General features: G+C 39.5%; 1 protein-coding gene and 1 long non-coding RNA gene across 2 annotated transcripts in view; one reads left to right on the top strand and one right to left on the bottom strand.

Moving 5' to 3' along the window:
* Positions 1-14670, bottom strand: part of rassf5 (Ras association domain family member 5) — a 42541-nt gene extending 27871 nt beyond the window's left edge. Inside the window, exon 1 of the mRNA XM_082156150.1 lies at positions 13931-14670. Coding sequence (XP_082012276.1) covers positions 13931-14594 — 664 coding nt within the window. The 5' untranslated portion in view covers positions 14595-14670. The remainder of the gene's footprint in view (positions 1-13930) is intronic.
* LOC309488121 lies at positions 1436-3399 on the top strand. Its single transcript, XR_014202025.1, has 2 exons — positions 1436-1565; positions 1602-3399. It is a non-coding gene; the product is annotated as an uncharacterized lncRNA (long non-coding RNA).
* Positions 14671-14843: the final 173 nt, after the last annotated feature.

Genomic DNA, 14843 nt, shown 5'->3' with positions numbered 1-14843 from the left:
TCAAGGACGAGTTAAAAGTCTCCTCTTTTATCACTTATTAATGTTGTCAACCTTCTTACCATTTGTACAGTAAACCTTAAACAACTGATAACCTCTCTTATAAAAAGCATCTTGTAGTTTCACGGCTTGTGTCAGAACCATTTTCAAACCCGTCACCATCATCCCTGTTCATCAACTTCTCTAAAGGTGCAGTGATATTTACTATATATAATAGTATAATAGTATAAGTATAATGCTATATATAAACGATATACCTTTACTAATTTAGCTTGAGATGGTAAATTTTTTAATTTTTTAAATCACTCATATCAAACTGGAAGGGCACCTGTTTTATAGAATGACTCTCATAAAAATATGGGTCAAAAAGTTAAACTAAAGGTATTAATGAGTGTTAATCAGAAAGTACTAACAAAATAGAAGGCAAAGAACTGATGGGTTTCAGTTCATATAGTTTATTCCAACCAAATCTAAATTGGACAAAAACAAGATTGAAGGTTTATAACACCCAAATCTTCTTTGAAACGCTTTAAATTACATGTAATGTAATTAGTGCAACAGGACGATCCTAGAACCGATGTCTTTATCTTTTAAACTGTGCATAACCCCCAACCCCCCATCATCACATGTCTTTACTGCAGTGGGGTCTGAACCCCATAACCCGGATTAATCTGAGGAATGCGCCGCCAAGGGCTTATTACTGACCGTCAACTTCTGGGGATACAGACAGTAACGCAGGAGATCAGCTGAGATTTAACGCGTCTTTGGAAGTGCCCTCGGTGTGGAGGATAATACAATATGCATGATTCACCCTGATGGACCAGACAGAATATGGCTGGGTACCCCCATCTGTCTGGAATGTAAAATCTATCAAAAGGCCACACTTCCAGGTTTAGTTGTTCATAAAGAAGACCATATGAGAAAAACTGAAGGAAGGTAACAAGCATAAATGAAATATTCACATAGATTCATAGATTCACATTCCAAGCAGTGTCAGTGCTGTCCTGCATACTATTATTATAACAATATTTATTTAATTAAATCATTTATAATAGGTATTACTGTTTTATTGTACTTTAAATGCTATTGATGAACAGGAGTATTAATTTCTTACATGTCTTAGTGTCTCCACACTTTTGAATGCAGTTTTGTAATTTTTTTGCAGTTGTTATGACCTCATATTAAAGTTACAATATGTAAGAATTTTGTATCAAAATATCCAAAAACCACTTGCACAGTGTTATATATTTCTTTCAATTGAGTGCTCACATTATCCTTAATGTTTCCAAGAATAAGTAAATTCAGAGAAATTCACAATTTTAAATAGTCCCTTGTAAATTGTCGACTGTCTATGACGTAATATCCGTGTTATCCCTGGTTTCCGCTTGTACTGCCATAGTAACCATGGCGACAGACGTGGACAACTGCGTTACATCTAGCAGCACGCTCACGCTGTTGTTGTTTCGTTCAAACATTACGGACCATGGCAAACAGACTTTGGGACAAAAGGAGAAAAAAAACGAGGATCAATATCGGCCTGGCATTTTCGAGATGCCGAGAGCTTCGAGGCAAACTTCGAGGCAAACTTCGAGGCAAACTTCGAGGCAAACTTCGACAGAGCTTCACGAGTCAAGACTTGACAGGGACGCTGCTCTTGCATGTACTTTATTAGACATGTGAGCAAATGTACATAAAACGAATCAATGTTATATAGGTCAACATGATGAAAATGATTAAAAAACATGAATGTATTCACACATCCATAAACATTATTAGATCCATCGGCTTGACGACAAGTTCCATGATTTCGCTTATTCACTGCGTCATCAACCTACGCCTTTGTTATTGTAAGAGGTTAGCGACCCGTAGCGGCGAAAAAAATGACATATTGTAGCTTTAATTTTCGTTAAAGTTTTTTTTTTTTTATCAATGATAACGGACACAGGAAGAGAAATGTACCATTATGCTAATTCAATATTTTCAATTAAAACATCCTTGTTAAGATATGAACAATGTAAGCTACTATGTAAAGTAGAATTTTGTTTTTTAAGAAGGAAGGATATAATTATAAAAAAATGTGACAATTTCAAGCTGCGTAAATGTAAGATAAATTGTAAATAAAAACTGCTAAACTGAAGCACAGAGGTTCTGGATTATATGTACTTGCATCCATGATACATTGCAGGACTAGGCCTATTCAAATAAACATTTAGCAAAAAAAGCAATGCATAAGAACATAAAGGATGAGACCATTTACAACATGTAATATATGCTGTACATTACACATTATTTCGTCTTACACGTATATTTATGTCTAAAATCTTAATGTTGAGGGAAAAGTTATTGGTCAACTTCTCTCATGTGGAGAAAAGTCTAATAAACACTCCATTCCAGAGACACATGAAACCGTGACCCCAGACTATTTGTTTAGCCTTCTGAACAGCGCGGTCACACTCATGTTCTTGAGTAGTTTTGGGGTCATTGCTAGCGAAACCCTATTGATAGAGCATTACCAGTGTAGTTTACATAACCTGGAAATGCTGGACTGCTGCTATAAAACAGTGCTTTTGACAGAAGAGGTCAAGCTCTTGTCATTGTCACATTAAACACAATGTTTATTTGGCTATGTGTGGAATTTCCTCAGTACGAGAGGTCAAATACGCATCTCTGGGCCTGTCCCTTTAAAACATACTTCCCACTTGAACATGGCCACTTCCTCTTGGAGTTAACCATGTCTGCTGATCAGTAGAAACCATTTGGTTATTAAGCTGGAAAAGTGTGCTAAACTCCCCTCCGTTAGCTGGAATGTAAGGGGAGTTTATAGAGGGAACAAGAACACTGATGCCTTTTTGTCCCTCACGAGCCTTCTCGCCTCCCACTTCCCTCTGACATTTCTGCTCTCCCTCTCCTCTACCATTCATCAGCATTTTTCCACCTCAGGAGTCACAGTTCCTTCTCAGAGCCACCGCTCACATGCATCCCAGCTACTGTACCACCCCTTTCACTCAGCGTTGCTCTCTTTTGCTCTCTGTTTCTCTGATTCTGCATCAGTCAGCAGCATTTTCTGCCATTTCTCTCTCTCAGCCAAGTCAGGGAACCTGACCCTATAGCCTTGCAGTGCATCTTTTCCCATGATTCAAGGTTGCCCTTCAAAACAAAAATGAAGTTTCATTGGTCCATTTCATTCACACTACATGGCATCATCCTGGATCATATTCCAACAACCTGGTCCCAGTGGAACCTATCTGACTGAACCCTGTAATTTAAGCCCAAATTAATGTTGCTAAATTAGAAACAGACACAAAAACTCAGATAAACAGACACAGACACACAGCAGTTCAACACACACACACACACACACACACACACACACACACACACACACACACACACACACACACACACACACACACACACACACACACACACACACACACACACACACACACACACACACACACACACACACACACACACACACACACACACACACACACACACACACACACACACATTCATTCAAACAGCAACAAATGTGCTGAAGTAAAGAATCTTTCTTTAGACTCACATACTGTACAATGATTTTCTTTATTAGAGGTGGAAATAAATGAGTGTGTAGTGTTATGAAATGTGTAGATCTGTTATAACAAAGCAAGCATTTAGCTTAGACATTCATAGACAACCCTTGGAATAATAGCCATGGGTAGTTAGTGAGTATTTAGTCTGTAATTAAACTGAACAGATATTTTCCATGTTAATGGGGACCACACAACAAAATCCTAATAGAAATGCACTGATATTAAAATTCTGGCCAATACTTCCAAATTCAACATTATTTCAGGTCATTCATCCCATTTACACAGGTCATTAATCCCATTTACACCTACATATATATGGATACAGAGGCTGATATACGTGTAAATGTATATTTGACAATCAGAAAAACTACAAACCCTGAGAGCCTTCCTTTCTATATTCTTACAACATTCCTCTCTTTATTTTTCTCTCTCTCATTCCTTGTTTCATTCCCTTCCTCCTCAGCTTCCTTGTTTCTTTATTTGCCATGCAGACACCCCCACATTAGTTCAGCAGCAACTGGAAAAACAGGATCAACCCAAAACTGAGAAAAGAATGGACCTGTGAAATGTTTTTTTGTTTTTTTTCCTGCAGTCTGCATCTTCACAAGAAACAACATTATTTTTACTGGATGAAAGCTTTTCTCTATATGTTTGCGATGATATACTACTTAAGTTATACTTCTTTCCACTCCCTTTCAAGCAACTATTATTAGTGTAAATAATTTATGTGGATATGTGTATCAAAATTGTAATGTGTGTGTGTGTACAGGTACACATGTGTATATGTATGTATGTATATATATATATGTGTATAGTTATTATTTGTAATGTATATGTGTGTATGTATATATATATATATATATATATGGGAGATAAACTGTGCTATTTATTTTTTATTGTGTTAATATATGTATATTCTTTTCTTCTTTTTTTTTTTGCTCGAAATAAACTTCAATCAATCAATCAATATATTGGTGTCCATAAATTCACACTGAAAATTTGGAATTGAACATCCAAATTAATCCTGGAAAATGTTATGATTTTGAAGAATTTCAGTCTGAATCAAAATGCTCTCATTAGAATACTACAAGATTAAATAAATATATATATATTTTATGCAGGGAGAAATTAACCCACGGTAAAACGATGCCTGGCACTCTGTGTTTATACCCTATTAAAACATAATGAATAGAAATAGCCCAGACCCCATTAATGCTTAGCTTAGGAAAACCAAGGCCTACTGAGGTGTGAAGTATTGACAGAGCAAATCAGGATGTTTTGTCGTATGCAGCATGGGTAAAACCTTTTGAAGTCTAAAGATGCTGAAAGAGCACTAAAATTCAATCTAAAGGATTTAATAAGCTGCACTGGCCAGGTCACATGCCACGGACACAGCCGTACCTCAGATGTACAGCTAGCTTCTGCACAGAGAATGTCAAGTTGTGGGTGGGAAATTGTCAATTGAAATTGAAGGTAATTGTGAAGGCTGGGTCGTTGGAGACAAATAACATAAAGAAGTGTGTGTCCAGTGTTTACTTTGAACACAGGTGCTGACAAATTGAATACAGACAGGTTTGTTTAGGGTCTTATCAGTATTTCACAGCCAAGCTTTCACAATCAAGCTCACACACAGATAGAACATTCAGTGTCCATTTGAAAGAGTACTTCTAAACTTCAGTCACATCTATAGTTATGTTCTGTAGACCTAATGGCTCAATAGATTGGCCTTGTTCACATTGCAGCTTATTCTGGACAAGAACAATCTAGTTAGAAAGAAAGAGACCACCTGATTCTGGCACTAGCAGGTTTATATGAAATAGGTTATGCTACAATAATAGACTTGACAAAAACATTTTTTTTATAAGAGCGTTTAAGTTAGTGAGTGTATATGTATGAAAAATGTAGGTAAATATGATACAATGTTATTTTAGTATTATAAAATATATATAAAAAATAACATTATATTTTAATATTATAAAATAACATTACATATATAAAAAACCAAGGAGATCTTTAAAGCCTAAAGTAAGTTTTACATGATTACTGTACAGTTGACTGATTGTTTTATTCATTATTTTACACAGTATTTGTGTTAACCTTATTCAAATACTCAAAACTTCAATATGAAACTTTGAATCCTACTTGAAAAGTTGGGTATTTACATCATAACATGAAAAATTCACACCGCCTGCTGCTGATCTCTGTCTCACTCAGCATGTGTCATCCACATCAGTGAGTCAGTGTGTGCGGGAGCTGATGGCTAACGTCATCATGAAGCAGAAAGGGTGAGAAAGTGCTGCCGTCATCTTAAACGCTCTTCAACTCATAAACATTTCTGTACCAGAGATTAAAAAGGTTCATATTTGCCAAAAAGCTTAAGAGTTAATTGGATTGGCCATGACAAAGAAAGTGAAGTATGCTGTGACTTAATAGCCAGAGTCAGATGTGATTCCATAAGGCATTGCACTGACACTTTCAAAAATGTTACTATACGCTACTTGTCCATGTCCATACAAAAGCACTGCTATGAAAACTCAAGCACCCCGTCCATCAACTTCACATGTGAAACCATCAATCTATACCGAAGACTTTCTCTGAAACACTTTGAAAAAGGAGAAGCCTCATAAGTATATCTTGCTTTTCATTCAAGTATGATACTAAGTGAACAGAAGGGAAGTTAACTTGCACTAAAGCAGATCACTTTTTATTCATTATGCTGGTGTACTATATCCCAGTCTCCGTCTACTCAAAGAGAGATTCCGGTCCAGATCAATGGGAAATTCAATTTCAACTCCCTTGGCTTCTGATCAAAATGCCATTTTGCCAAAAACAGCACTGAGATCAAATTCATCCACCGATGCCTAACTCGACTTCATAAACAACAAACGATCCATGAGAATAACAGACGGGAATCCATGATATGATACACTGGGTCAATATGATTCCACAAACACAATGTAACATTTTTCAAAACTCCTAATTTATTAATAAACTAATTAGAATGAATAATGCCTCAAATTGGGTGATTAGTTAGGGAGAGGTAGCCTATTCTTTTACTTTATAAGCAATCAGAGATACGATGTTACAACTTATAAGCCTGACAGATGATAAAATTGGCAAAAAACAAACAAATAAAATAAGGGAGGAGAGACCTGAGCCATATCAAGGAACACAAATATATAAAAAAAATGATCTTAGTACTTGGTTGCCTGTATGCAACCATCCATTTCACAAGACACCTATAGTAATGCCATAAAGATCACCAAGAACAAACTAGATATCACCCATAACCCCTTAAAACTACTTAGAACACCCTAGCTATCACCCAGAACACCTTAAAACCACTTAGAACAACCTACAGATTACCTTGAATCGCCTATAGATCACCCTGAACCCTATAAAAAACAATTAACACCATATAAATAATCTGATCATCTGAAATCATAAGACAGAGATCAACAAGAACACCCAAGAGATCACAGAGAACCCCTTTAAAACACTTAGAAGAACACACCTGAAATCCAGCTGAACCCCCTAGAAAACACCCTAGAGATCGCCCAGAACCCCACCTAAAACACCAGATCACCCAACACCCCAGCAACTGAATAGCAACAGCCTACAGACCAATCAGAACACTCATCTCAACTCAACTAGGATTGCCATAGAAATCACTCAGACCAGGATCATTTCTGACCAGATTCAGGTAAATCTGTGCCACTGGCGTTGAAAAAGTCACTATAGCACATCAGTGTGATAACTAAGCATTATTCTGACTGACTACATGTATACATGATTACATTGCACTCTGTCTGCCTGGTTTACTGGTACATTCTAGAACCACAGAAGCTTTTAACGGCTAAGTTACAGATCAATGTCTATTCAACACATGAATAGACAACAATAGATACAACATGAAAGAAAAAAAGAGACAGATAAGGGAAAGGAAGGGACCAAATGAGCAGGAAAGGAGAGCAAGAACGTGATGCGCTAACAAGAACAAAACAGGGCTATTTAAGGAAGGTGAAAGTCACTGCAGAGCTCAATGACAGAAGCCTAATTGGACAGTTCTAGCCACAGAAGATAAAAGTACATTGAGTTCGAGTCTCACATTCACTTACTGAACCAAATCCCATTTCATCTCAGTCTCCTTACACATATTTCTCATCTCTTAAGTTACCTGATAACATGAGGGTCCCACTACTGCTGGAGCGCCGCAACATGCGGAGGCCCTCGGACCAGGAGCGGGACTTGGGCAGGCGGCGGAAGAACCGTCCCAGGCGCTTGGAGACCTGTCCAAAGCAGGCGCTGGCCACCGCCTCCTCTGTGCCCATCTCCGGCAGCATGACCGCCGCTATCTGTGGCCTGTTGCGGCCATGACCCAAGTGCCACCACTGAGTCCCGCTCCAGGTGCCGGTCCTTGAGCGGCCGCCGTCCCGGCTGGGGCTGGGCGCCTGCGGCTCCGTTGCGTCGTGGTGTGGGCTCCCTGCGCCAGTCGCTCCTGTGTGTCCACCATCGCAGGGCTGCGCTCGGTTTTGTGTTGTGCACTGAATGCCCCCCTCCCTGCCTTTCTGCCACCCTGCACCCCTACCCTCTGACACAACCCCCCCCTCAGCTGACTGGTACTCTCTCTCCTGTTCTTCTCTCTCTGCGTCCGTGCTCCTGTTTTTCTCACGCAGTGCAGAACTCGTACCAGCTCAGACTGCACCCACTCATCCTGCTCTCTGCAGCATGTTTTTCATTGAATCCTTAAAGGCACAGCCGCACTGCACTCTTGCCTCCTACTCTCTTTTTCCTCTCCCTCCCTGTCCTTCTCTCTCCATCTCGATCGATCTCTCTCCCTTCCTCCCTCTACGCCTCTCTCCTGTCACTCTGTGCCATCATGCCACTTCCTGTGTGAGAACACACTCCCACGCTTGGAGAAACCTGTTGTCCTGAAGGACAACTCAAGATCTGAACACACTAGCCCTCCGTTCTCCATCTTCCTCCTTTTCTCTTGTGTATATCTATAAATAAAAAGAAATGAGAGCAGCGTCTTGCTCCATTTCTTTCAACAACAACTATTACAGCATCAGTGAAGACTTGATAACCTCCATAAATTACCTCACCTGCCCCTCATGTGTGGCTCCTTGCACATATTCCAATTTAGACATTAAGATTGACTGTCCTGAAATAAATGGATATTAATGATCAAATACCTCAATAACCCACCTCATATTCCAATTTAGAGATTCAAATAGTTGGATTATCCCAAAATAAATGCATATTAAGCCTAAAAGTAGAACAAATACCACAGCATATTTTGTCGTTGGCTATGATAGATGGGGTGGCACATTTCCGGCTGTTCTCACCCCAGGTCTCCCAGAAGAGAGAATGAGTCTGAGAGAGATAGAGGTGTAGAGAAGTGGCCAAGGGCAGCCTAATTATAGCCGAAGATATAACTCCCAACAGCCCTGTCACACTTTTGCATACTCACTCCTCCTTTTCAGTAAGAACTGCTCCACACATCCCATCACAGAACTTATGAACACATCTTCATACAAAAGCATGAAACAGCCCACTCTAAACCTCCAACTCAAACTGACTGTCCAATACTAAACTGATCAGACCATTAAAGCCTTCATGCAATAGCTGCCTATCCGGCCTCTGAACACCATGAAGCCACAGTACTGAAACAGGAAGTGATTTAACAGGCCCAGTCCATCTGTAGCTTGAGGTGAATGTTGTATTAAGAAAGTAGACAAAGCTTCTGCTGTATAACTGTGTTTCAACAAGGTTAACTCTGTGCACACTGAACCACTAAAACATTGTTTTCAATAGGTTTTTGTTGAGCACACAGTCAAGCTTGTGCCAGGGGTTTGATTTGGAAGTAGGCCTACTCAACTTGTTTTAGACGTTCTCTAATCGTGTTTAACTGAAAAAAAGAATGGAACTGGGATTTAAGAGCTATAAATGTTTACTTATCAGTTTAATTAAAGGGCGACCAATAATGCTTATGTAAGATCCCATTTCTCTCTCCAAATAAGTTGAAGCCTTAATGCCAGCAATTTAAACAATATTTCAGGCCTTTCTGTACTTTTATGTGTGGAAGCTGAGCTTCTGAAAGTCAAAAAGTAAATTACATCTTCATTACATATCATCATTTCATCTACCCAGTAGCATCCCTTTACCTCAACAAAAGGAAGACATTCCTCTTTCTATCATTATAGTTTGTCTGAAACTTTTAATTAAAAATCAATCCAATGTCTGACTGGCATCCATAAGCTGTAATCCATTTGCAATATGGCTAAACGCAGTTTTACTCAAGCATGGATTAAACACAAAAGGCAGACAGGCAGCATCCCTCAGACGGATGGGTGCAGAATTGGGTGGGGGAGGTAGCCAAAATCCCGAGCCAGATTAGACACATAAAGCCAGACTGAAGAAGAAGGAGAGAGCAGGTAAGACTGATGCTTTGAGACAGGCCCATGCAGTGAGGAACCTTTTTTTTAAGACACCAACTCACTCACTGAGTCACATTAGCAGGGAGTTGGAGCGTCACGTGAACAGGCTGCCGGAGGAGAATTCACTTATTCTCCTTGACTAAACCTTGAGACCTTGTCTAAACCTGTTGTGACTCAGCATATAGCTTATACACGTCATGTAAAGGGAATGTAATTCAGAAACAGAACTCTATAATGGCAGTACTAAACACAATAGAGCATGCACTATGTCTTTCACAATCCATTTAGATATGCATTTGTGCAACTGAAGACTAATGAGAGGTTTCAGGTATTGGCAGTGTGTGTTGTCTGAGCAAGAAAGAGCCCAGAGGAACATTTTATTGCTCGAAGGTTATTCTTTCTTAGGGCAAGATATTTCAGATATTTTTCTCATAAAATTCCTTGAATTCTGAAAGAGAATATTGTTTCATACGGTAAGAGGATGCATTGGATATTTATTTATTTATTTATTACAAAATGCTTTTTCTATCCTGGTTTTATTCAAAATTGGTTCCAAATTTGTCCAAAATTAAATTGAACAAAACTATAATGGTTAGATCGGGAATTAATAGCTCCCTTTCAACATAACAATTGCAGAATACCACTTTTTATAGTGTAGAGCAGTAAAAAGAAAATGCTATGAATAAATCAAAATAGCATCCTCTGAAACTCAAGTGGAGACTATTAAAGGGGTATTTTATACAAAAATTCTGTTATCATTTACTCACCCACATGCCTTTTCAAACCTGTATGACTTTCTTTCTGGAGAACATAAAGATATTTTGAAAGTCAATGGGGTAAAAACAACATTGTACTTTCATTGTACGGACAAAAACATCTTATATTTTCTTCTGTGTTCTGCAGAAAATCATACAGGTGTGGAACAGCATGAATGGGAGTAAATGATGACAGTACTCCTTTTCAGTTGAACTCTCCCTTTATGCTTTCCTCTCAGGAGAAACATCTGAGAATCAGGTGACTTCAGCAAAACATCTTAATTTGTTCTCTTTTGAATCATATTGTTGTCTAGGATAAACAACTGACATATTTAAGAGATCTCATTTGTGTTTTTTCTATCCTTTGGGAGAGAGTATGAGAACAAAGGAGCTGTTTACTGACGAATGCAACCACTGATGTTCTCTGACTGCCTCTTTCATTCAGTGTGTATAATTACAGGCTGTGTGCACTAAAATGGTAATCTCTAGTAGTCAAGACGCTCCATCTTTAGCCCGTCTGCACCACCGCAACCTCTTGAATACACCAATTCCCAGCATGCTCCAAGACACTTCTAAACAAAACAGCAACAATTACAAACTACAGTGTTGTGCTTTACCCATGAGTGACTTTTGGTCACGTACAATAACTCTGCTAGGGGCGTCTCAGAGTACTGTACTACAGAGCAAACAAGCCAATGGAGGCATATCAGGACATGCTCATGGAATGCTACACAAAACCCCTAGGAACTGAAAACGGTAAAATTTAGCAATTGGAAAACCCCAAGGCATCCCATACTGAATATCAGTTACAAACCACAACAAAACTACCAGGAAAAATTAGACACAACCCTGGCATTTACAATGAAAGGTTGAATAAAAAGAGGAAGAAGCACTTAAAACTATGGTTTAAATGAAAATAGTGGAACTCATTGAATATGATAAGGAGCTTCTGCAAACACTTTCAACATTTTTAATAGTTCCCTATGTGAGAGATACAATATTCTGCTGATGAAAAATGAAAATTCTGTCATTGCTTCTGTCTCATTCTCTTTTCGCTCCATACCTGTATGACTGTATGACTTTCTACTGCCAAACACAAAAGAAGATATTTTGAAGAATTCTGCAACCATTTTAGTCCATACAACTTAAGTCAATGGGTCTAAAACAGCATTGGACCCCACTGAATTTCATTGTATGGGCAGAAGAAAGAAAGGCATAATAAATTAATAGGAATAGACTGAGGGAGGGTTAAAGAGATGCCCAAATTTGACTTTTCACTGCACTGGAAAGGCAGAACAGTCATCGGGTTTAACGTATAATGTCAGAATCATCCTTAACTTCTAAATAATACACTCTATAAACCCCTGCAATTTCACTGTCTGACTTTCATCAAGCCGTTCGCTGCAGTACGTTTCCCAAATGAAAACTGCTGACACGCTGCTAACTCAGCAACGCTTTACACACACACACACACACACACACACGACCGAACAGATGCACCATGTGCACACAGACTGACAAAAACTTAACACACAAACACTCTATTCTCAGCGTGCATCAGGGTAAATGTATTCATTTCAGATCACGGTAGGACATTAGAGCACTGTATGATGTAATTTCTCAAATAAACTGCATTGGCTGAACTTTTTTAAAGCTACTGTCATTGTATTCTACATAATCCACAAATGTATTTCTGTATATCATACTAAATTACACAGCACTTGATTCCAGGTCTCTTTTACAAACCTGTTCAAGGAAGTTGTATTTATAACAGAGGTTTCTGCCATTAAGAAAAGCCACTTAAGAGAAACAGCTGTCCTTTAAAGCAAAAAGAAGATTTAATAATTGAATTAACTGAAGTGCATGATTGGACAGTGGAGTGCAGCAAGCAACAATGGTGCAACAGCAATGCCAGAGCACAGGCAAATCACGCAAAGAGAGGCAGCAAGTACCTCGAAAATTAAGAAAAATCCTAAATAATTTAAGAATTTAGGTGCACCAAGGCAAGGCAAGTGTACCTTACTCACATGCTTCAAATGTTAGTCATTCCTATCTCTACTAGCAAGAAAAGTCACAGTATTCATTTGAGAATCCCCAGTGATCTGGACTGGAGGGGGTCATCAGAATCCCACCTTCCCCTTCATAACTAATAAAATATGACAAATAACGAAACAGAAAAACAAACAATGACCTCTACTGGGAACTCCCCCCTCATCCTCCCTGAACCACCACATGTATCAGCATGCTTCATCTTAATTAAACATACTGGAAGTTCCTATAACACTGGAGCCGTACAAACAACCCCTTCAGCGAAGAAATACCAGCAAAACCAACACTTGTGTACTATATAAACATTATGGACTTTTGTCAGTGTTTCTCTTCTCTGTCATTTTTCTTTCTTGTTTCACAACTAGGCTAACTATCTCATTTTTCTGATATAAAAGTATCAGTAAACTGAAAACACATAATGATAAATAAGCAAAAACTGTTTATCTCTTTACCTTTCAGTCCATACATCTAATCAGTTCATTCTATCTATCCCCCATCAGTCCATCCATTCATCTGTCTATCCATCCATCCATCCATCCATCTATTCCTCTAACCATCCGTCTTTTCATCCATTCATCCATCCATTAATCCGATCATCAATCCATCTTGCATTTATCTATCCATTCATCAATCCATCTCTCTTAACCCATCAATCCCTCCATCCATTCATCTAACATCCGTCTGTTCATTCATCTATCTATCTATCTATCTATCTTTCATCTATGCATCAATCCATCTTTAATTTATCAATCCATTCATCCATCCATCCAACTCTCTCCACCCATCCATACAGTATTTCTAACCATCCATCGGCTCATCCATCTGTCAGTCCATTCACTTATCCATTCATCCATCCATCCATCCATCTATCTATCTGATCATTCGTCTATGCATCAATCCATCTTTATTTTATTATATAAAAGTATCAGTATACTGAAAACACAATGATAAATAAGCAAAAAACTGTTTATCTCTCTACCTCTCAGTCCATACATCTATCATCAGTTCATTCTACAGTATCCCCCATCAGTCCATCCATTCATCTCTCATCCATCCATCTCTCTATCCATCTATCTATCTATCGTGAGGTGAGGAGATAGCCGTCTCTTACTTTGACACTTGAGTGCATCGCTGTTGATCTGATGGCTGCAGGCGTCACACCAGTCCTGACTCAGCCTCCTGGAGGTGAAGATGTGGCCCTCTCCCCTCTCCGCCTTCACCCTCGGATCTCTCGGGGTGAAGATGGACCATGCCTCCATCCTCAGAGGCTCGCTTCGCATCTTCACCACTCCTGACCGTGCCTGTGTCAGCCTGTCGATCTGCAGTCCCTCCAGTTCGTCTGGCGAGCAGCTTAAGTTTGACCGCGGCGACGAATTGCGAACTTCTTGCGGTGATGAAGACGCGTGGATCTTTGCCGTGTCCTTCACGGAGCTTCTCCGGCTCCCGGCGCTGTGTCTGCGAAATATTCCGTTGTTATTGTTAGCGTTCTCTCGGTCCATGTCCACTACAGATCCGTCCATATTACTACGTGGCGAACCGGCACTAGTGCCTCGGTTGTGTGATGCTGAAGGCGGCTCGTGATTGAATAACACGAGCGATGCTGAGACTGCGGCTCTCTCGTTGTCCACATCACTCGCTCTGTTTCGCATGATCTTCTCCAGCGACCATTTACGCGAGAATTTCTTTCTTTCGGTCGACTTCAGTTTGTGGAGAAGTTGCTGATCCGGGTCGAGGTGGTGTTGAGCAGGGTGCTGTCCTAAAGTAACGGACGCCATGCCTTTCGGCAGGAGTTGTATGTGCGCTGAATACAAACTAAATTGAAGCGCCAGCGGCGAGCGTGTGACGTGCACACTGAAGCAGCCGCGCGCTTTAAATGTCACTAGAATAGCGGGCGTGCGCGAGCCTGCCCCTCACAGACTCATGATCTCACGATCACTTCTCTTATTCCACTCTTCTAGTCAATTCACCTTTATTTATATATCGCTTTATACAATACAGATGGTTTCAAAGCAGCTTTACAGGGA

The sequence above is a fragment of the Leuciscus leuciscus genome, assembly GCF_965113295.1.
Source record: "Leuciscus leuciscus genome assembly, chromosome: 23".
NCBI classification, from domain to species: domain Eukaryota; kingdom Metazoa; phylum Chordata; class Actinopteri; order Cypriniformes; family Leuciscidae; genus Leuciscus; species Leuciscus leuciscus.
Note: the sequence above shows the minus strand (reverse complement) of the source record. Positions and strands in the feature narration are given on the sequence as shown.